General features: G+C 47.0%; 1 protein-coding gene across 1 annotated transcript; it reads right to left on the reverse strand.

Annotated features, from left to right (window-relative positions):
- Nucleotides 1-12,598: 12,598 nt before the first annotated feature.
- LOC123113800 (cell division cycle 5-like protein) lies at nt 12,599-18,539 on the reverse strand. Its single transcript, XM_044535112.1, has 4 exons — nt 17,874-18,539; nt 15,268-16,983; nt 14,276-14,557; nt 12,599-13,709 (listed from the first exon to the last, which is right to left on the reverse strand). Exons 1-4 carry the CDS (start codon nt 18,048-18,050, stop codon nt 12,813-12,815), a joined length of 3,072 nt encoding a protein of 1,023 aa, XP_044391047.1. The 5' UTR covers nt 18,051-18,539; the 3' UTR covers nt 12,599-12,812.
- Nucleotides 18,540-25,054: the final 6,515 nt, after the last annotated feature.

Here is a 25,054-nt window from a genome sequence, read left to right on the forward strand (position 1 = left end):
CACCGAACACATGATGCAACAGCCAGGGCGTGAACAAGCTGCGTCATATGTCCAGGTGGTCTCTATAACGAGCTAAATACCCGTTTTGCTTAAATTTACGCAGCTTTCCCCTGGAGGGGGACATGTCAAATAATCCCATCCCTTGCTTATCGCACTATTTGTATCGTTCTGCTTTCACAGTAGCTCTTTTTTAATAAACAATACATAGCTCTTACCTATTATTGTATTCATCTAGTTTTATACAAATGTGTTCAGTCATGACATTATGCAACCGTACACTTTGGTACGGCTAATACACCAGGGGCTTAAGCACCCCATAACACGGTGTGAGAAGACCGAACACTCTCACGAGTGCGGCACCCCGAACTTATAGCATTATATGCATCGGCTCCGAATCATGTCTTTGGTCAATAGTTGGGTTTGCCCAACTCCCATGTTTTGGTACCTTACATTCCGCAATGTTGGCTAAGGTAGCGCTGGGAGAACTACTGCGATTGTGCCCCAGTTGAGTTGGGTTAACACCTCAGTAGAGAAATCTAAAACTGACCGTCATGATAGTGCGAGAGACCGGTCGCTGTTCGCGAGGTTTTTTCGAGTCCTTAAAGACTTATGCCGCTTAGAGCGAGGAACCGGACTCATCCGGCCTAGGCGTGGATAGCGCCCCGAACTCGGTCTTCCGATTACTAGGGGCTTTGCCAAAATTTAAAATTATAGAATTCTATGGCTAAGTGAGAGTGATAAAGCATTATAAGTCCGACGGCCTGGTTCGTTGTGCTGAGCGCCTCCCTAGATGGACCCAAGAATGGGAACAAGAGCGCTCAGGTTTATCCCGAACACCCCAGCACTCGTGGCATGGGGGTCGAAGCCGACGACTTGCATCTCTCAGATTTGATAAACGGCCGCACAGAAGGTAATATTTTAAATTAATAAGCGTTGCTTAACGCATATGAACAAAGTTTTCAGCGTACAGGATAACAGATGCGAGACTACTCAAAAATTACATCCTTAGTACACTCATCTCCTATATGGCGAGCACCCTTCAGGACACCCTTATAATACATCTCGGGCGTGCGATACTCCTTGCCCGGCGGTGGTGCGTCCGTCAAAAGCTTCTTAGCGTCCAGCTTGCCCCAGTGCACTTTAGCACGGGCAAGAGCCCGACGGGCACCTTCGATATAGAAGGAGCGCTTGACGACTTCAATCCACGGACACGCGTCCACCAGCCGCCGCACCAGACCGAAGTAGCTCCCAGGCATGGCTTCTCTAGGCCACAGTCGAGCTATGAGGCCCTTCATGGCCTGTTCGGCCACCTTGTGGAGCTCGACCAGCTGCTTCAGCTGGTCGCTCAGGGGCACCGGATGTTCGGCCTCAGCATACTGAGACCAGAACACCTTTTCCGTCGAGCCCCCCTCTTCGGCTCGGTAGTATGCGGCGGCATCAGACACACTACGGGGCAGATCGGCGAACGCTCCTGGAGAGCTCTGGATCCGGGTAAGTAACAGATAATTTACTTTTATATTCTTGCTTTGCATAAAGAATGCCTTACCCGCCGCTATCTTCTTCATCGCCTCGATCTCCTGGAGGGCCTTCTGGGCTTCGGCCTTAGCGGTTTTGGCACTCTCAAGAGCCAAGGCGAGCTCGAACTCTTGAGTCTTCGAGTCGCGCTCCAAACTCTCGTGTTTTTCCACGAGAGCCTGGAGCTCTTGTCGCACCTCCGCCACCCGCGCCTCCTGCTTCTCTCGCTCGGCGCGCTCCAGGGCCGCACTGTTTTCGACCTTGGAGACCGCCTCCTTCAGGGCCGCCACCTCGGCCGTGGCCCCTGCAACATTTAAGTTGGTCCTGTCATTATTCGCAACCAAGTATTTTTATATACATTTACACACGGTATTACATGCCATCCTTGTCCTCGAGCTGCTTCTTGGCACGGCCGAGCTCGCTCTCGGACCGCTCGAGGCTTCCCTTCAATGCATTGACCTCCGTAGTCAGTGCGGCAGAGGTCAGCAGCGCAGCCTGCATTCCCATATCGGCATATTTTTATTAGCCTCCTGCGTATATCTTTTTAGATCCTCAGCTCGGCTTTTCTTTTCCAAAGGCCGAACCAAGCATCAGGGGCTACTGTCTATGCGGTAACATTTTATATGTCTTAAACACATACCTCGAAGCCTGTTAACAGACTTGTGCAGGCTTCTGTCAGCCCGCTCTTGGCGGACTGAACCTTTTGAATCACCGCACTCATAACAGTGCGGTGTTCCTCGTCGATGGAGGCGCCGTTAAGCGCCTCCAGCAAATTGTCCGGCGCCTCCGGGTGGACGGAGGTCGCCAGCGGCGTAGGCTCGCCCTTCTTATGAAGGCACCGCCTGTCAGACTCTGGAACCATTGGTGGTTCTAGAGCAGTGTCCGGCCCTGGCTGGACTTAGACCCCTCCGGGGCTTTGCCCCCTTTGGGCCTGGAGTCCGGGAGGTCGCCTTGGGGCGCCTCCAGGACCACCTCCTCCTGGTTCGGTCCCTTTTGGGACTCTGCCTCGGCGTCGTCCGCATGGAGTAGGGAGGAAGCCGTCGGAAGTGAAGCGCTATTCACATCAGACGAATTCAGAGAGCCGCTCGACGAATCGCCGAGCTGAACTCTGGGTGGACTGCATAATTAAAATTCAGCATCAAAAGCCATCAAAAAATAGAGGGGCACCATGAGTCATTCGGGTAGCCGGACACTTATGATTTTTCCAGGGGCTTGACCCTGGATGGCCATTCCTCCCCGCTGTCTTCGGCATCGGAGGCATAGTTCGGCAGAAGGGTCTTCCCCTTCTTGGCCCCCTCGGCCTCCCCAGTTGGGGCGGCCTTCCTTTTCTTTCCTCTCTCTGTTGGACGGGGAGAGCCTTCTTCTTCTTCCTCCTCCTCCTCCTCATCTTCCGAGGCGGAGGGTGCGCCGGGGTCGTCGGGCGATGAATCCGACACCACCAGGCGCCGGGAGCTCTGTCGAGTCCCCGTGGCCTTCTTCTTGGCCTTCTTCTCCAACACCACGTGGGGTGCCGGAACCAGCAGCTTCATTAAACGAGCATCCGTTGGGCCTTCGGGCAAAGGAACCGGACAGCTGATCAGTCCGGCCCTCTTCTGCCAGTCCTGGCAAAGGGATGGGGGACCCCGCATAAAATCAAATCTATGGAAAACAGCTACCCCGTAATGGGAAAATTATCTTACCGCGCTGGCTTGGCGCTTGGCGCAGAATCCGCGATCCTCGGTGACGGGAGGCGGGACCTCGGAGCTCTTGAATAGCACCTTCCATGCATCCTCGTGCTTTGTGTCGAAGAGCCAGGATAGAGTCTGGTGTTGGGCCAGGTCGAACTCCCACAAGTTGAAAGCACGTCGTTGACAGGGGAGAATCGGCGGAAGAGCATGACCTGGACTACGGTGACTAGTTTAACCTTGTTGCTAATCAGGTCTTTGATGCAGGTTTGAAGTGTGGTCACTTCTGCCAAACTACCCCACAACAGGCCCGTCTCTTTCCAAGATGTGAGCCGTGTGGGAATGCCAGATTGGAATTCGGGGGCCGCTGCCCATTCAGGGTCATGCGGCTCGGTGATGTAGAACCACCCCGATTGCCACCCTTTGATGGTCTCTACGAAGGCGCCCTCGAGCCATGTGACGTTGGGCATCTTGCCCACCATGGCGCCTCCGCACTCCGCTTGGCATCCACCCACGACCTTCAGCTTGACGCTGAAGATCTTCAGCCATAGGCCAAAGTGTGGCTCGAAGCAGAGGAAGGCCTCGCACGCGATGATAAACGCCGAGATGTTGAGGATGAAGTTTGGGGCCAGATCGTGGAAGTCCAGGCCGTAATAGAACATGAGCCCCCGGACAAACGGGTGAAGAGGAAAGCCCGGTCCGCGGAGGAAATGGGGAAGAAATATGACCCTCTCATGGGGCCCAGGGGTGGGGATGAGCTGCCCCTCGTTTGGAAGCCGGTGCGCAATGTCGTTGTGCAGGTATCCGGCTTTCTGCAACCTTTTGATGTGCCCCTCCGTGACGAAGGAGGCCATCCACTTGCCTCCCGCTCCGGACATGGTTGGAGTAGGTTGAGGCGAGATGTGCGGGCTTGGGTGTTGGAGCTCGAGTGCGCAAGGACGAATAAGCAAAGGAAGAAGAAGGCATGAATGGAAAGGGTAGATGCTTATCCCCTTATATGGGAGGCCAAAACTACAACCCCCACCGGCCTAATAAAACTCACTTGTCTCCCAAGCACCGCGGTTAATGACGCGGTTGGGTTACCCACGCCCGTATTGATGAGAATCCCGGAATAAGGGGACACGATCTCTGCTTTGACAAGACGTGCCAAGGAAATCGCCTCGCTAAGCGCGCTGAGGTGGAACGGCAAAATGAATAAAGGCTAGGCCGTGGCATGATGTCACGCCGCGGAATACGTCAGCAGATTAGATTTGTGTAAATATTATTCTCTCTATGGTGGCATGTGGAAATTATTTTGCAGAGCCGGACACTATCCTGGTGTTTAACATCTTCTATGAAGAATTCGGAGGAGGAACCCGCCTTGCAATGTCGAAGACAATTTGCACGCCGGACTCGTCGTCATTGAAGCCTGGTTCAGGGGCTACTGAGGGAGTCCTGGATTAGGGGGTGTCCGGATGGCCGGACTATGACCTTTGGCCGGACTCCCGAACTATGAAGATACAAGATTGAAGACTCCGTCCCGTGTCCGGATAGGGACTTTCCTTGGCGTGGAAGGCAAGCTTGGCGATACGATATGAAGATCTCCTCCCATTGTAACCGACTCTATGTAACTCTAGCCCTCTCCGGTGTCTATATAAACCGGAGAGTTTTAGTCCGTAGTACGAAAAACAATCATACCATAGGCTAGCTTCTAGGGTTTAGCCTCTCTAATCTCGTGGTAGATCAACTCTTGTAATACCCATACCATCAATATCAATCAAGCAGGAGTAGGGTTTTACCTCCACCGAGAGGGCCCGAACCTGGGTAAAAACATCGTGTCCCTTGTCTCCTGTTACCATCCACCTAGACGCACAGTTCGGGACCCCCTACCCGAGATCCGCCGGTTTTGACACCGACAGGGGGCAACGATCACGGAGGGGTTCTTCATCATCCTTGATGCCCCTCCGATGATGCGTGAGTATTTTACCACAGACGTATGGGTCCGTAGTTAGTAGCTAGTTGGCTTCTTCTCTCCTTTTGATCTTCAATACAATGTTCTCCTCAATGTTCTTGGAGATCTATTTGATGTAACTCTTTTGCGGTGTGTTTGTTGGGATCCAATGAATTGTGGGTTTAAGATCAGTTCTATCCATGAATTGAGTCTTTGATGAACTCTTTTGTGCATGATTGTTATAGCCTCGTATTTCTCTCTGATTAATTTATTGGTTTGGTTTGGCCAACTAGATTGATTTATCTTGCCATGGGAAGAGGTGCTTTGTGATGGGTTCGATCTTGCCGTGCTCAATCTCAGTGACAGAAAGATACATGACACGCATGTATCGTTGCTATTAAGGGCAACAAGATGGGGTTTATTCGTAGGTGAGTTTATCTTGTCTACATCATGTCATAGTTCTTAATGCATTACTCCGTTTTTCCATGAACTTAATACACTAGATGCATGTTGGATAGCGGTCGATGTGTGGAGTAATAGTAGTAGATGCAGGATAATTTCGGTCTACTAATCTTGGACGTGATGCCTATATACATGATCATTGCCTTAGATATCGTCATGATTATTCGCTTTTCTATCAATTGCCCAACAGTAATTTGTTTATCCACCGTATGCTATTTTGTTGAGAGAAGCCTCTAGTGAAAACTATGATCCCCGGGTCTATTTCCTATCATATTAAAACCAAAAATACCTTGCTGCAATTTTTCTTTATTTATTTTATTTTGTGTTTTAGTTAGGTCTATTCATGAAATCTCATACAATTTTAATCTATCTCAATACCATTGAGGGATTGACAACGCCTTTACGCGTCAGGTTGCAAGTATTTTTTGTTTGTGTGCGGGTGTTGTTTACATAGTGTTGCTTGGTTCTCGTACTGGATTGATAACCTTGGTTTCATAAATGAGGAAAATACTTACCTTTGTTGTGTTGCATCATCGCTTCCTCTTCAGGGAAATACCAATGCAAATACAATCAATCAGGACTAAATAATTGGACCAGCTCTTACCATTTACTCATGGAATTTTTAGATTTAATTTAGGAATTTCAAAAAATATTCATGGGACAAGCCCATTTATCTAAGACAAGTGGCTACATGCATCTAACTTGGTTAGTTATGTGACAAAGTGTATGCATTATGGTGTCGTGCGACTGTAGCTAACGTATTCAACACTTATGTTTGTATACTCATAGATACTATTACTAGCATATGATAGTTTTTTCATACATATTAGGATATCAGTGCACCAATTGTGGTTGTGTCAGTGCTTAATGATGCGGATTCCATACCAAAATTTAAAAGGATCATTGATAGGCCTTTGTAGAAGGTCACCACATAGAATGATGGGGTTCTCAATAAAAAAAGTTAGAAACTTTGCAAGTCTAGACTACAACTTGCATAATGATTCCAAGCTACAGGCGTGAGTGAGGAGGGAGAGGGTGTGGTTCCATTAGATGTGGGGCGAGCGAAGGAGGGAAAAGTGATCGGCGAGAAAGAAAAAAATATATCAGCTGATGCTACCTCTTGAGCATGCGTTGGTTTTTCCCTTGAAGATGTAGCGACCAGACCTCAAACAGTCTGATCTCTGTGCATCAGTGCCATCCCTGGATCGGTAATGCTGACACGCACAGTACTTGAAGGATTTATAACAGAGTAGCAATCACACACTTATTACATCGAATGTCTCAAAAGAGAACTTATTACAAATAATATGGCTTAAGGCCATCTAATAACGATAACAGCGGAAGGCTTGGAAGATAAGTGAGTCCATCAACTCCAACGGCATCACTGAGTATAGAACCACGACCTAAGGCACCTTACTCGTCGTCTGAAAAGTCTGCAACATGAACGTTGCAGCCCGAAAACGGGTCAGCACATGGAATATGCTGGCAATGTAACACATAGAGAATAATGAAAGAAATAGGCTATACTACATGCATATATGGCTGGTGGAAAGCTCTATGGTTACAGTTTTGCATAAAGCCAATTTTTCCCTACTACAAATGAATAAAATTTATTTAACTATCATGGTGGTTCTTAAACATTGAGAATGGTTGACAGCATTCTCAATCCCAATTAAGCATCATCATTAAAACCCAACAATATTAATTAAGTAACATGATGAGATTCACATGATAATCCAAGTACTAGATACTCAAAACATCCATAACCGGGGACACCGCTAACCATGATTAGTTTATACACTCTGCAGAGGTTTGCGCACTTTTCCCCGCAAGACTCGATCTCCTCCGCTTGATTTCTCGCACTACATGGTGTTTGAGAAACGGATGACCGAGACACAGTCTTTTAGAAACATTAACTCTCTACTCCGGGTAGACCGTACCAACCTACATCCCCTACATCTGCTAGTCTACCTCTTCAAGAGCTCACGCAACTTAATCAACTATGCTAGAGCCCATAGTAGCTTGCGGCTGCACATGGAAGTTTCTAGCATGAATAATCTCATGATCCCTTTGAGCCTGGGTGGCGGTCCATAGGAGAATCACACGGTACCCCGGGATTTCTAAAATACAGGCAACACTGGGTTCCCCAGGTGCCTCAGTCCACCTAGATGTGAATTTAAGTTGCCACCTTAAGTAAACCATTAATTGAACAATCTCACATCTGTCATGGAAACACTCACCCAATCCACGTCTACTAGCGTAGCATGGCAATATAAGCAAACGTAGAAGTAACTTCCAAAGGTTTGATAATAAACAGGTAATAGGTTCTACCTCATCTACTTCCCAAAACCCACATGTTAAACAGATCATATTCATGCAATTGTTTGAGGATTGATCTAATGCAATAAAACTGGGTAGTAAAGAGGTATGATCAAAATGTTACTTGCCTTGTTGATGATCCGTGAAACCTAGAGATTCGAAGTAGCAAGCGGCGCACTCCGGGTACTCTATCGCAAACAAACAAGCATACAATAAGCACTCATCTAATGCATAGGTAAAACTCAAATAAAAGATCTAACCAGAAAGTTCAACTTAAGAACCCCGGTTTGCAAAAAGAATCAAATCAAACGAAGCAACGAAATTCAAACGGCGAGAGAAACAAGCTTCGTTTACAAATCTGGACCCAAGTCAAATTTTACAGTAGCAACAACTTGTTTGAGTTGGTTGAACGGAAAGAGGGTTTCGAGAAGAAACTCTAGGCGCTTGAATTGCATGATTCCGATAAACGAGCGAAAAGTTATACTAAAACGAAAATCGGATCAAAAATTGCTATCAGAAATAATCGCGGAAAATCCGAGAAAAAGAAAACGGACGAATAGGCTAACGAACGAACGTTCGCTGTCTGCGAAAAAAACGAAAACCGTTCGTTAAAACAAACGAACGAACGGGCGTTCGCTAAATAACTAAACCGAAAAAAAACCGATCTATTTAAAAAAACCGGGTTCGTAAAAACTGACGGTTTTCTCTCGAAAACCGAGGCGGCGACGGGGACTACCTCAGGCGGGTCAACGGCGGTAGCGGCGGTCGGCTCCGGTGGCGGCGGGGTGCGGCGGCGGCGGCGGATCGGGCGGCGGCGGCGGATCGGGCGGCGGCGGCGGCGGCGGCGGGCGGCGACGACGTCGGCAACCGGCGGCGGCGGCAGCAGCGGCGGCGACGCTAGGGTTTGGCGGCGGCGGGTTGGGCTGGGGCGGCGGTGGGCTTCGGGGCAGGGGGGCCGGCTTATAAAGCCCCCCCGGGCGGTGTCGGAGATTCAATTAATCTCCCCATTGAGGTCCTCTCTGTCCCTCTCTCTGTCTCAAGATTCAATTAATCTCCCCATTTAATAAATATAGAGTCGACATTCAAGACATATGCAACCTTATGAAATGCATGTGAGTCTATGACACAACAAAATTTGGTTAGGTGTAGAAGGAATGGCGATATAATACAAAAGTTAGGTAAAAGAGGATTTGGTCATGCGGGTGGGCTAAGATTTTGAGTCTACCATGGTTATCCATGCCATGTGCATGGTCTCTTTATTGATTATGAAGTGTGCACAGTTTTCTTAACCAGATGGTGCTAATCTCATATAATTAATGACACATAACTTCTTGAGCCATAGGTGGATGTAGAATTCATGAATAAAAGCTAACCAGAATAGAGCAACATGTGTGTCGAAATTGGAGAATCCGGTAGCTTCATGACCATATAATCTGATAAATATGGTGAATCGGGCAGAGCACCTTCACATCAGTAGCGCTAACATTAACGCCTAGATCCTAGCTTCTCAAGCTTCTTTTTATCCCGCTTTCTCTAGTGATAACCATTGTAGGTCATCTATGTGTATATCCAAAGAGAAGATATCACGTATGTGGATGGGTTGCTTAGCATTAGAAGGCACGGGGAAATATTTTAGAACCTCCCTCATCTATTCGACAAGCAATTTGGTTCCTTTGGATACAAGAGCGGATGATTCGGCAACTGCAATTTCCTTTCTCATTTCGCCAAGATGTGATGATTATTGTCGACAGACACATTTTAATAGGTTATGGGCCCTCAGTTGGGCCATCTCCACCAAAAAAGATTAGCATGATAGGATGGGCCACTTTTACCCTTGCAAGTTATTATGTCCTCCATCCCATAACCAAAGTGGCACTAAACCCAACAAATCTATCCGTCCAACATCAAGCATTATGTCCACGCTAACGCCAACATTCGAAATCTAAAAGGAAGATGAGTGTTTCAACCCACCAACTATGATTGACCACGGTGAGCCCACTAAGAATTGTATATGTGCATCTAGGCTCTAGTACCACGTGTTACACAATATGAAGTGTGTCCTGCTTTTGTCTCTGACCCACATGTGTCCTAGCGTGCTACACGAGTGCTTCGGCCCACCAACCATACCCAGTCGGAGAGCAACACAACCTTATACGGAGTCTCGAGCCCTCTCCTGACATATGAATAGTCTGATAGGAGGAGTCACACTCAGCTTTTATAAGACTATAATTTGTGCTCCGCCTCCTTTGATAACCGATTTAGGGATAAACTCAAATGCATAGTTATGCTATACGACCTAAGAAATTTGCTGGCTGGCGGGATGTCTCCAGTACGGTTTATATACATTATCCAGAATCCACATTGGGCTCGCTGACTCCTCTTTGCCGATTCTTGTATGAAAAATGAGGTGGTACTAACACTTCTTGTAGACTTACATGCGTTGGAGTGGTGTTCAAGGGTGCCACACATAGACTCCTATAGAGGTTCAACATGTTAACCCATCCAATAGTATTGTCCTATGCAATTTGGGAATGGGAAGTTGTGTGGCGGTGTGGAAGTCGAGGGTGATGCTCTTCTGATTGAACGGGTCGAACAGTCTCGCGGGAAACATAGAGTCGAGAAATTTGGATATTTGTCATCCACAGTATCTGACTTTATAAATGAAGATTGACTTCGGAAAATTGCCACCCGGCTTGTGGACTTGCCATTTTCTCTTTTCTTGATTCCTTCTTCGTTTTCTGCTCTAGGTACCTGAAAGGAACAAACTGCCCCTTAGGATATGTGATTGGGTCTGCGACAGTGTGTGTATGCATTATGGTGCTATGCAGCAGCAACCAACATATTCAGAGCTTCAGTATTGGGGGTACTATTACTGGTATTTTATGGTATTTTGATACATGTACTAGGATGGTATTTTGATACATGTACTAGGATAGAATTGTTGTCGTGTCAGTGCTCAAGGTTGTGAACTTAAGAGGGAATTACTATCAGTGATCACCTAAATTTTGTGAACTGAAGTGGTTCTTATGCAAAAAGGTTAGACTTTGCAACTCCAAGCTACGGGCTTGCGTAATTGCCTTCCATATCTCCTAAGAGTTCGGGAGAATTTAACGGAACCTAGACAAGTTCCACCACTGGGAATTTAGCCTCCGTTCTGCATAATTATCCATTATCCATTCAAGCATAGTGAAAAATTCAAACACACGAACAGCATCACCTGATGCATATTGTCTCCCCAGAATGTTGAGAGATTTGAATTATCATGTGGCAGGTTCACTCGGAACAAATGCTTGAATATGGCTTTGGGCTGCATGCAGTTTTCATGATGCTCAGATGGCACAAATATACTCTACAATATTTGCATACTCTTGTTTTTCCTCGAGTTCATATTTTCAAGAGTGAAGTCTGAAATAAACCCTATGGTTGTAGAGCCCGACGAAACTAAACCCTCACGTCTAAATCCCTGAAATATGTACCCCAACCTTGCATATCCTGGTCATTTTGAACCTTTTGGCATTTCTAAGAGAGGATTTGGTGACGTGGCACTCGGAGGCTGGGATTGTTGACTGACTGAATTAATGACTGCCACATCGGCTTGCTCACATGGGAGCCACCGCCATGCCCATTTGACCACTGTTGGCTATCCGCGTTGCGCTCCGGCGCTGCTAGTACGAGCTCCACTGCCTCCTGTGTCCTGTCCATGCTCTAGCTCGCTGCCCCGTCTGGGAAGGATCTCCGGGTGGACTGCGTCCCGTGCTTCGGCCTGTACATCTTCGTCGTCGACTTCTTATTCTACCTTGCGTGTGTCGTGTTTCTCGCCGGGAATAGATCAGTAGCACGCCTATATATGCGTATATATGCGCGTCTAGCCGGTGTAATCAGAAGCATGCCTGTAGCTTGCTGGGTTGTACGTGCATGTAACCCGCAAACATTGGTAAAGCTCTACAACGAGCCGGTGCATGACACCAAGCGACGAGCTAGGTAAAAATGTTTTTTTGGACCACCACGGTGACCCCGGCGTGAACCACACCGAGTTGCCGAATATTACCACGGCCGGTGTGCACGCCTCGCTAGATACATAGCCCTGGTTTCAGCAAGTCACGCGGCATAGCGGCAGCGCCTGTGGCAAGGGAGCCGGTGAGGCGCACGGCCCCGGCATCGACGGGATGCGCAGCTCCCTGAGTGACGAAGAAACCGACGATGCAAGGCAGCGCGGGCGACGCCATGGCAGACAAGACGCCCGACAGCCCAAGCGATGCAGGATCCGGGGAGACATCCGACAGCTCGCCGATGTACGAAGCTGGCTAGCACCAAGAACGAGCAGGTCCTGGTACGCCAGCCGGTGATCCTGTGATCCTGGCTCGGCCATGAGTGGTTGCGAGTCACGCAACTCCCCGCACGAGGTGCAGTCCACGCCGATGCTCCTGAGTGCTGACGAAGGGGTTTGATTGCATGGAACCCATCTGCAGGTGTTGGCTGAGTAATCAATCCCGGTCTTTCCAGCTGGTATTTAGGAATCCTCTGTTTGGATACAAAAACGACCGGGATCGGTTAAGTTAGGGTACAGATTTCAGGGATTTAGACGTGAGGGTTCATTTCCGTCGAGCTCTACAATCATAGGGTTTATTTCAGACTTACTCCTATTTTCAACAGAAAAATGCAAACGCCAGGTTTCTACTTCCCAAAAAATGTTCAGACCAACAGAAACTGAAAATTGCCTGACAGAAATTGACAAAATAAACATGGCACACAAGCATGTTCGGAAGGAGTGAAAGTAATAGTCTACAGCCTTGAACATTCAATTTGCTTCCATCCACAATTTTACCAACACATACAGTTTCACACTTTGCAACTGCATCCTGTTTCTAGTTACCTTCCTCATCTTGTGACATGCCCCGCAGATGAGGTATGTGGAAGATGTTTCATTCAGGGACCACGTCACGCTCTTCATTCGAGACAGCTTGATCTGAAGATACAGGTGTGTTCCCTACATCTACACTTGTAGCAGCAGGAACATTTTTTCCCTCTTCCTGGCTACCAGCATCAACATCCATGCTAGAATTGGTGTTGTCCTGACCATCCAATTTGGATGAATCAACCTTGTCAGTAGCTCCCTCGTTCATGGTAACGCTGTTACCACTCTGAGCATTGGAAGTACTCTGTTCAACTGAAGCTCCATCGTTATCCACTTGAGCATCAGGCAATAGAGGAATAGGACCTACAAGTTCTCCAGCTGCATCTGTGTTGTCCACATCCATCTGATCCCCGTCGATTTCCTTGCTTCCTGCAGCTTCTTCATTGGCAACCCCGGTCTGTCCTGATTCCTCTTCAATGCCGTGATTCTTCCTCTCATTTTCTTCCTCAGCAGCACGATATTGAGCTGCAGCTTCCTCCACCTTGGCACGATCTTGAGCTGCAGCCTCCTCTTCCTTGGCGCGATCTTGAGCTGCAGCTTCCTCCTCCTTGGCGCGATTTTGAGCTGCAGCTTCCTCCTTGGCGCGACTTTGAGCTGCAGCTTCCTCCTCCTTAGCACGGTTTTCAGCCTCTATTGCCTCCTTCTGTAGGTTAAGTAGCCTCTTGTGCTCCTCAAGTTGTCCTTGGATGCTCTGGTAACCAGACAACAGATCACCATAGCGGCTTTGGAGAGTCTGTTCCAATGCCTTCTGTTTATTCACTTCTTCAGCCAAATTTCTCACACGATAGGCACCGGCCATCTGTTCTTGTTTCTGCAACTCTTGGAAGCATTCAAGTTCTGTTGCCGCAGTATTCATCTGCTTGAATGTGTCCTGGATCTGTGACCCCAATTTTGCAGCCCGCGCCTAACAAATCAAATAGGAAGTGAAGCAAACCATCAGCATTGCAAATCAACATGGAAAAGCAAGAAACAATATGAAATCATCACCATACAGTACTCTTTCAGAAGAACTAATCCAGTATATAAAGGGCAGCCCCAGTGCATGTAGCTCCCGCTTGCGCAGGGTCTGGGGAAGGGTCCGACCACTTTGGGTCTATTGTACGCAGCCTTTCCCTACATTTCTGTAAGAGGCTGTTTCCGGGACTTGAACCCGTGACCTCATGGTGTATCTCAGTATATATCAAATGAAAAGCAAAATCAGAAGCAATCACTACAGTGGTGTATCTCTTTGCAAATTATGCAAGTTCGGTTTCGGGCAACAGGATAACCTTTCAAATTCTGGGTTGGTTTCCACATAATGCATTTTTAAATAACAGCGAACATCAATGAGGCAGATGTTAAATAGGCGTCCTTAAACCAACTAAAGAGAAGCATTTAGCATAGCCAGACTGTATAAAATGATTGCCTGAAGAGAAGTTAAAATTGATATAGGCATGCCAGAAAGAAGATGAGACATCATCCCCAACTAACCTGGTAACCTTGTGTCAGTAGCTTGATCTTCTGCTCAAGCCGAGAAGCTTTCTTTGCTTCGTCATCCATTCTCTTCTTCACCATTTCAAACTCATGTTGCAAGGCAGAAATTTTATCAGCATTTCCAGCAACACTAGCAAGACCATAGCTGTTGTTAGTAGGGAAAAACATAAGGTCCTCTTGGCATGCATCATGTGACTTTACAAAATCCTCAAAAGATTCATTTTCATGGCCCATGGCCACACGAAGATACTGAATCTCCTCCTCAACCATAGAACTTGCCTGTCGACAGAGAAATTAAGCGATTTAAAAAACTTCTCCATTACATTAAACTAAACAAGGCAAATAGGATTGACACGAAGAACAGTAATAAAAAACATAAACGTATAAATAAAGATTTGGCAAGAAGTGAACTCTGTATACGGTTAAACGAAAAGGAACAGATGGCTATAAGTGATTACTACATTGCGAAAGTGTTTCAGTAATCCAATAAATGCATATCTGACTACAAAGAATATACACATCTCAAACTTTGTCAATACTATTGCGAAGAAATACTGCACAGATCTCTACAGTGCGTGTGTGGCCATGTGCCCGTGTGCCCCTGGGCATAACATAACAATTCTAACTAACACATTACTTGTAGATGATAACATCCTTTACACTCTCAGAGGGGCACTATAAAAATATATGTTTCCCTCCCTTGCCATCTCCAGGATAGTATTCAATGCCAATGGATTAGCTATAGCAAACATGGGCAATCAGAAGTGACTCGTATGGTTGGTACAGGAATAGTTTAGACCTGCTGCACTCATATGGGTGCCATATACCATATAACTGTGTTATACTCACGAGTATACGATTATGAACCCACAGCAAGTAAATATTAATGCCTGATGCTATACGAAATTCAGAATATACGTTATCAGTAAATGGATATACAGCTCAACATCAAATACCAATAATAAAATAAGTGCGGAAAAGAAGCATACCTCTTTTAGTTCATGCTCATCGAAACCTTCGATTTCAGGGACGAAAGCTGCAGCGTTTGCCTGACGCTTGCTTCCTTTCTTTTTCTCTCTCTGAATTTGTTCATCAAGCGGATATTTAGCATTATCATGCTCAAGGAGCCTAAGGAGCTCCTCATTTATTAGCTCATCAGCTTGTTCAAGTGATGTAGGAGGCACAAAGGTACTTCTGCTTTCACCACCTTTAATCAGAGACTGCCGGAGAATCTCCACTGAAGCCGCAGGTGGCCTAGGCAAACTCCTCTGCAACACTTTGGACCTCTTTCTGAGCAATGCCTCCTGCCTTGCTTGTTCCTCGGCCCTTTCACGTGCTAACCTGTCTGACATATCCTCTTCAATTTTCTCTTCAGATTCTTCATTCTCCTCTGTGATAGGTGGCATAACTATCTGGTACTCATTCTTAGGCTGTGGAATAGAAGCAAAACCAGATCGCAGACCTTTTCTTAACTCTGCTTGCCTACGAAGCTCAAGCTGCGCGCTGTCTTGCATTTCCACCTCTTCATTTATGTGAAGCTCATCCCTGAAGGGGGTCCCTTTTGGAGTTAACCCAAAGGAATTTCCATCTCTGGACGGTGTCATACCAATCCTTGGGGTAATACCAGGGCCAGGGCTAGCCAGAGGTGTTGCCATGGGATTCGGAGTCTGCATCTCTTTCTTACGTGGTGTAACGCCAGAGAAATCTGATGGATGAAGCTCTGGGTTATCGCCTCCTAAAAGAGGTGTTTGTGATTCCCTTAGACGTGCAAGATTCTCTGCCTCCATCATAATAGCATCACCTTTCCCACCTGGCGTTCGTTGCGGCGTTCGCAATGGTGTCATACCAAGCCTTGGAGTCTGGGAATAATTTGCAAGCAGTGTCCTAGTAGCAGTACTTCCTTCACCAAGCTCCTCGGCTAGAGCAGGATCGCCAGCATTGCCCATCTTAGCAATCTCCTCCAATTCAATATCAGAAATTTGGGGTGGTGGAAGCATTAGTTTGGACCTTCTTGTGACAGCTTCTGGGTCATTGAGTTTATTTGCTTGCATTATTGCGGCAGGGGCATCCTGCCTCTGCAGAATCTTGTTCTTGGCAATGTCTTGCTTTCTTAACTGAGCCTCTACATCCACTCGTCTCCTCCCTTCGAGCTCCTCGATGGTAGTTGGAAACTGCACATGCTCAAGTGGCCTGTCCTCACCCACTGTATCATAAAAGCCTGGAGGGGGTCTCTTTTCAAAAGGGATCTCAGCATTATAGTCAATTCCCTTTCTCTTCCTTTTCTTGTGCCGGTTGTCAATACCAGCTGCCTTCAGTTCTCTCCTTTTTTGCAGTGATGCAAGCCGCCTCGCCTCTTCAAGCTGTTTCTCTCTTGCCTTCCGTTTTGCCTTTTTACCCCTGGTGTTAGCCAAGCGAGCCCTTGCCTCAGAAAGCATTTCCTTTTCATCTTCGTCCATGTCAACAGGATCCGGACGTGCTGGTTTTGACTCGGGGTTTGGATCAATCTCCCCAGGTCGCAACTTTCTTGGGTCATCATTAGGCTCATAATTCTCATCCTTTGCACAGGCAGCATCGAGCAATTTTTCATAACGCTCGAGACACTGGGATGGTGTTCGACCCACGATAGGTGCAATAGTCCTCCATTGAGTAGGCATGAGCTTAGCAAGATGGAGCAGCTTCTCATCCTCTTCCCTTGTCCACTCAGTCTAGAATCAATACACATGGGGTTAGTTAAGATATAAACGACAAATATATTATTCCAAAGATAACTGAAAACAGAAAATGGGGCAGATCTATGTCATAATAGAGCAGATAACCAACTAAAAGAAGTATGCAGCATCATATGACAAGTAAAGATTGATGGTGATTTTGGACAAGTCAATTCAACTAGCATGTAAATCACACAAACTAGAATACAGTTCAGTTAGGTTTACTTGGTTTTTATTAGACGCTTAAGTTCTAGAATTGGATGACAGTGTTAATAAAGCATTAAACATCCAATTCAGAGTTCTCAACAAAGGTTTATTAACATCGGTTCTATAGCTCTTTTATTTGTGTTATTTGTGGGGAATCTGTTCTATCGCTTTAACAAGCTAGGTTCATATTTCAATGATATCACAGAAAAGGCACGAATAGCATAGCATCATGCAAGGCATAAAATATTCATAACCAGAAAATAAGTAAATGGCACCAACACGAAGATGACATTATGTGTCCATTATATTGCTTTTCCTAACAAGAAGAATACACTCCACAAAGACAATAACGTACATGACACAATCAGTGCATAGGATTTTAGCATGGTATGGCAGGAAGAGAGAATAATATAACCTCAAAACCAATCTGTAGGTTGTTAAATATGAGGCATTTCAAAAACATGTGGAGCAATTTACAGGGAATATGTACACTAGATAGTACAAACCGAATAGAATTCCCTCAAAACTGTACACAGTATAGCATCTCCAAAACGCCACATGATAATCACGGATCCTCTAATTTCTACTCACTGCACTATCATAATTACAGATCACGGAACAATCGCTAACAAAACACTAAGCTATCCCAAAATTTACGAGGGAAAGGGCGGCATTATTACCTTCTTAATGGAGGGGTCGAGCCACTCGTACCAGCGGGCCTTGCACTGCTTGGCGGACTTGCGGACGAGCAGCGAGGAGATGCGAGCCCACTGGTTCTTGCCGTACTTCATGACGGCCGCCTTGAGGATCTCATCCTCGGTGTTCTTCCACACCCCGCCCTTGATCATGATCCTCATCTTGCCTCCCCCCCTCGCCGCCTCGCCCGGCCTCCTAGATCTCTTCTCCTCCGCAGAGGGCCCCCGGGGTTCCGCTTCCGCCGCGCCCCCCGCCGGGCGGCTCCGGCGAGACCTCCTGGTCCCACCTAGGGTTTGAGAGAGGCAGGTCTAGGGTTTGGGTGGAGGAGGAGGGCCGGCCGGACGAGCGACGCCGACAAAGGGGTGCGCGGCGCTGCGGGGCGAAGGCGAGGTGCGGGGTGCGGCGGCTGGGAACGAAGGCGAGGGCGGACCCGGCGGTGTGGGCGAAGGCGAGGGGGCGGAGACGGTGAGTGGTCGCTGCCGCGCCGGGGAGGGTGAGTGGCCGGTGGGCTGGGATGGGAGGTCGATGCGCGCCGGCGAGGCCACGAGGTGTGCGGCAGAGGACCGGGCTCGGGCGCCGGCGAGCGGCGATGCGGTGTTGTGGTGGTGTGGTCTGCGGCGGCGGGGAGGGGAGGAGGGGTGAGATTGAACGGTTAGCAGGCCAAGTTGATGGGCTGGGCTGAGGCGGTGCGGGACTAGGTCGGTTTTCCGGTTAACCGACAACAGTCCTCCTTCAACTCAAATACGTAACATTAATGCCTCAAAAAAGAACTCAAAAAAAACCCTCAAGAAAAAAGGAACTCAAAAAACTTAAAAAAAACAGACCGACTATAAAATCCTGTTTTTCCTCAATAAAAAACTATGTTACGAGCATTGTTCTTCTCTTTTTTTTCATGATAATACGTGTCTCATTTATATAGAATAAAGATTAAGTTACAAGGCACGTAAGCACCGACCATACATGACTGAAAAGATAGGAAAATCCTATGCAAAATACCAGCGCCTGTCCCTTTCCTTCGACACCACTGAAGCGGCCACCAAAGGGTAAAAAGACAGATCACCTCTTCCGACGCGGCTCCATCGCTGATCAGCAGCTTTACGGACCTCCAAAGTAGTTTGCAAAAGCAAAATCATAGCCGTTGAAAGAATCAGACCGCGGCAACATGTCCCCGGACACGCCATCAAACTTCAGAACTGACACCCTCGCATGACGACGACGTCGGAGAAGGAAACCAGAACTGCCCGCCTTCGACCACAGACCCAACACAAGATACTCCATCTTCCAGTTGTCACTTGCGTAGACAACCGCCTGCGCGTACTCCTGAACGACAAAACCTCCCTGCTCCACCATGACGTCGGAGACAACGCCACGGCAACGGGGACAGAGCAGAAGGAGAGACACACCTGATGGAGTTGCCGCCGCCGCCTCGTCAACACCATCCATGAACCCTAACACTGTCGATCTGAGGGATCGAAGAGACACGATGCCATCAACTCCGAGACGCCGCCATGAAGGACACCGCCGGTGTGAGAGTGGGGTTGAGGCAGATTTATTCGTCCGGGCGCCGCTCCCACCACCCCAACGACGCACCACGACCTACAAATCCAAAACCTAACTACAGAGCGGAGGAACGGGGTCCCCCCTCCCTCCGGCCGTCGGAGCAGCAGTCGAAGGGAGAGGGGGCCAGCGCACCGGCCGGTGGAGATCGGAGAAAAAAGTGCCTCGCCCTAGTCGCCTGGTGGCGGCGGCTAGGGTAGAAAAACGTCTCGCACACCTTATAAAAATGCTTCTGTACCGGCAAGCTCGCACGCGTACATACCCAGCATTGTTCTTCTCGAGTAGACGAAACCTAAATAAAAGTACAGTATATAACAGCTAAAGAAAACTAAATATAAGCTCTATGAACTTCTAAATCTAGGCCAATAGATATAATATAATATTTCGTAAATTTCATTTTTATACATATTAGCCGATGTCGAGGGAGTAGTTTTTTTTATAATAACATATTACAAACGCAGAGCCACGGATGCCTCTTAGTCGATGGGAACGTCTCATCCTACTGAACGTTCGGAAGTCTAAAATAAATCCAAAAAAATATGAGCATCAATGTTAAGTCTAGAACTTGAACTCTAGTGACTAAGGATACTACTGTCCTCTACTCATCCAACCACATATTGGTTCACCTTAATTAATAGTTAATAATCTTGAAATCATGTAAGTATTTTTTGCAAAAATGATCAAATCTATTATAAAGATTCAGCATAAGTACAAAGCACCTCAAACATAATAAAAAATTACATCGAGGTCATGGATCAACGAACAACCATTGCCGCGCCAGAACAAGCCGCCGACGCGCCGCTGTCGCCACTCCCGTACCGGAGCCGACCTGACCTTGTCGATGACAGCCGGGAAGTCTTCATGCATGTGCCCCTAAGGACCAGCGCCTCAGAGCCACAGTCGTCGTCGTTGAATCCTTGAATAGATCTAAAGAAACTGACACCAAATATCGTCGTTGCGTACGCACAATGAGAAACCATAACCTCGCCGCCCCGAGCAACTGGCAGGAATCTATGCCGGAGTTCTATCTAATCCATCCAACAGATGAATTTGAGGATGATCGGAGCCCCGAAGACTGACTTAAAGAAGAAGCGCCGCCATCCGTCCAAACGCCGCCCCTGCAAGGACTAAAACCCTACCTATTTACTAGCCAGATTCGAGGCACCCGAAATCTCGTTCCCTCCACCGGCCTCCAGAGCAGCAGGCGAAGGGGAGGCGGATCCACGAACTCGCGGGTGGAGATCGAGGGGAGGAAGACTTTCCCTAGTCGACTTGCGAGAGGGGAAAGAACTTCATGTAAGTATATTAATATGCTCACGCATTGACAACATGCATTTCTTTGTGTTAAAAAGGCATGTTAGGAATAGGAATATAGAAAAAAAAAATGAAATCATGTAACATGCCAAAGCCAAACAAGTATGAACTTGATATCCAACCTGCGCTCGTGGTCATGGTTTCTTCGTTCGCGGCTATGCTCGGCAACTTTCATCTTGCCATGCGGTTGCTCCACTTGTGGCGGTAGTGTTCATAGGGAGCTCCACTTGTGGTGGTCGTTTCTCTTTTCCATCTACCCTTTTGCAGCCTGGTTATCGTTGCTCTTCCGAATATAGGGGAGTGAGGGACATGGTGATCATGCTTGGCCAATTGCGAGTGGCTCAGGGCTCGTTTTCATTTGGTGGAGACCATTGGTTCCTCAATGTAATTAAGTTGTACTAGCAAACATGCCCGTGCATTGCAACGGAAGAAAAAAATATGACATGCCCCTAAGCCATTTGTTCACGTTCAAATTGCCTTGTGGGTGTTGAATTGTAGATAGCAGACCTGTTTTAAACATTAATTTGTCAATAACTTATGGTAGAATTTTTGTTTGGAAACTATATGTAAAAAAGATATCTATAATTCGGCGGTCACAAGTTGATAACCTACAATTATGAAAATCTTAGAACCAAACATGAAAAAATGATAATCTTGGGTAATCACTGTATGCAAGATGTTTACTTCAACAACTATGCTGCCCTTATTGTGTATACCGTACCCCAATGCATCAGTGCATGAGGACATCTAAATGTTTGAGGCCACTTAAAGATCTTATGCATCAAAATATCATAACCCTATTATTTGCTTCCCTGGTCAAGAAACAATTCAAAACATGAATTACAAGAGGACATCTTCGCTAAAAACAGAGCTGAAATAGGAAGATTTCTCTATAATAATTAACATACATTAGAAACCTCTAATGGAGCTCCCTCACCTTGCCCTTCACTTATCCTGTGTATATAGCGGATCCATTTAATATGAGAAATTAATTTACCTGACGACGTGGCTTATACTCTGCTACTTCAGAAAGGCATGTCGATGCATCGGCCATGTCGATGTATCTTCTTGCATTATATCAATGCAATTTTGACCCGCCGAAATGTGAAGAAAGGATATAGTAGTCTATAGATCACACATCTCGGCAGATTTGTAATTCTAAAAACATAGAGAATTTTGTTGTAGTCACACAGTTGTTCAATTAAAAACATAGAGAGTTTTGTTGTAGTCACACATAATAAATCTCGGTAGATTTATTATAGAGAAATCTTCCTATTTCAGATCCACTTATCTTCATTAGCGCGTTATCCCTCTTTCCTTCTTTATTTCTCATGTAATTAGCCCCTCTTTCCTTATTTTATTTCTCATATAATTAGCAAGAGTTTTTGCCTCCCAGGGTCGCTAGAATCCTGGCCCGGATTCGCTGGGCTACAGCACATGGGCTGGCTCGGTTTTTTTTTTTGAGGGAATGCCATCATGGCTCGCTTTATTGCTTTCAAATAGTTGTTACATCATCCACAAGCAAAGAAATGATAAAACTGAGAGGTTCATCAACCCAAACATTGTGATTGTGATTAGCCTCCCTAGCTAGGCTATGAGCAACAAAATTGGCATCCCTATTACAGAATGAATACTCAACTCTACTAAAAGTAGTAGCATGTATACAAATATCCTCATAGAACGGAGCAGCTGCCGTCGACGAGAATCCTCCAGCATGCATAGTTTCAATGGCCTCCATGCAATCAGACTGAATAATAATTTTGTTATAGCCCATCTCATTTGCCAAAGCGATTCCACGTTGAAACAACATAAGATACTTCTTCATTGCATGCACCTAGAAGCTGTCTCATATCATCCCTGGCCACCACTCCAATACCTCCGGTAGAAGATTGTACATCAAAAGCCGCATCTACATTGATGCAAACAAACCCTTCTCTTGGTTTCTTCCAAACACTCTTCTTCTTCTCTACCTTTTTCTTACATGTTCTTATATTATTCATAGTGATTATTTGGATGGATATTGTTGCAATATCTGTTGGACTTGATTCTTTCCAAACACATGTTGTCGTCTATGCCACCAGAAGTACCAAACCACTATCAGAATAAGCTCTTTTATGTTATTCAGATCATGTGTTGGTGGTACTAGGTGAAGTACAAAGACCAACAACGGGAAAAACAGGAAACAGACTAAAGAAAAGACGATGTACCAAAAACGGACCAAATTATGGAAGGAAGAAGCGACAGCGATTCGCTGGGCTACATCACATGGCTGGCTCGTTCTTGGTGACGGATGAAACTAAAGTATGAAGACCAACGACGGGAGAAACAGGAAACGGACCCGTCGGGGATATACCCCGCGGTATGACCCGGCCGGAATTATAACCCGGCTGGGACTTGGTAAACCGGCAGAGAGTTAAGACATATGGTTAAGGCAGACAGTTAAGACAGATGGTTAAGACAGATGGTAAACCAGCAGGTGGTAAACCGACAGACAGTCATAACCCGACAGATGTTAAGTTAGATGATAACCCGACAGATGTTAAGTCAGATGATAACCCAACAGATGTTAAGTCAGATGATAAGCCAGATGATAACCCGACAGATGTTAAGTCAGATGATAACCCGACAGATGTTAAGTCAGATCATAACCCGACAGACAGAGTCGCCTGGGGTTAATAAAGCCCGAGACGTTAAGAAGCCCAAGAGGTTAAGAATGTTGGGAATATGCCCTAGAGGCAATAATAAATTAGTTATTATTATTATATTTCCTTGTTCATGATAATCGTTTATTATCCATGCTATAATTATATTGATAGGAAACTCAGATACATGTGTGGGTACATAAACAACACCATGTCCCTAGTAAGCCTCTAGTTGACTAGCTCGTTGATCAATAGATGGTTACGGTTTCCTGACCATGGACATTGGATGTCGTTGATAACGGGATCACATCATTAGGAGAATGATGTGATGGACAAGACCCAATCCTAAGCCTAGCACAAAGATCGTAGTTCGTATGCTAAAGCTTTTCTAATGTCAAGTATCATTTCCTTAGACCATGAGATTGTGCAACTCCCGGATACCGTAGGAATGCTTTGGGTGCACCAAACGTCACAACATAACTGGGTGGCTATAAAGGTGCACTACGGGTATCTCCGAAAGTGTCTGTTGGGTTGGCACGAATAGAGACTGGGATTTGTCACTCCGTGTGACGGAGAGGTATCTCTGGGCCCACTCGGTAGGACATCATCATAATGTGCACAATGTGATCAAGGAGTTGATCACGGGATGATGTATTACGGAACGAGTAAAGATACTTGCCGGTAACGAGATTGAACAAGGTATCGGCATACCGACGATCGTATCTCGGGCAAGTACCGCTAGACAAAGGGAATTGTATACGGGATTGATCGAATCCTCGACATCGTGGTTCATCCGATGAGATCATCGTGGAACATGTGGGAGCCAACATGGGTATCCAGATCCCGTTGTTGGTTATTGACCGGAGAACGTCTAGGTCATGTCTGCATGGTTCGCGAACCCGTAGGGTCTACACACTTAAGGTTCGATGACGCTAGGGTTATAGGGAATAGATATATGTGGTTAACGAATGTTGTTCGGAGTCCCGGATGAGATCCCGGACGTCACGAGGAGTTCCGGAATGGTCCGGAGGTAAAGATTTATATATGGGAAGTCCTGTTTTGGTCACCGGAAAAGTTTCGGGTTTTATCGGTAACGTACCGAGACCACCGGGAGGGTCCCGGGGGCCCACCAAGTGGGGCCACCATCACCAGAGGGCAGCATGGGCCAAGTGTGGGAGGGGACCAGCCCCAGGTGGGCTGGTGCACCCCCCCCCCCCACAAGGGCCCAAGGCGCCTAGGGTTTGGGGAGGGGGCGCACCCACCTTTCTTGGGGGGCAAGTTTCCCCTCTCCCCCCTTGGCCGCCTCCCTAGATGGGATCTAGGGCTGGCCGCCGCCCCTAGGGGTGGAACCCTAGGTGGGGGCGCAGCCCCCCCACTCCCCCTATATATAGTGGAGGCAAAGGGGCAGCCCAACATATGAAGTTCTTCTCCTGTTGGCGCAGCCCTACCTCTCTTTCTCCTCCTCTCCCGCGGTGCTTGGCGAAGCCCTGCAGGATTGCCACGCTCCTCCATCACCATCATGCCGTTGTGCTGCTGCTGGATGGAGTCTTCCCCAACCTCTCCCTCTCTCCTTGCTGGATCAAGGCTTGGGAGACGTCACCGGGTTGTACGTGTGTTGAACACGGAGGTGCCGTCCGTTCGGCACTAGGATC

This window comes from Triticum aestivum, chromosome 5B, assembly GCF_018294505.1.
Source record: "Triticum aestivum cultivar Chinese Spring chromosome 5B, IWGSC CS RefSeq v2.1, whole genome shotgun sequence".
NCBI lineage: Eukaryota > Viridiplantae > Streptophyta > Magnoliopsida > Poales > Poaceae > Triticum > Triticum aestivum.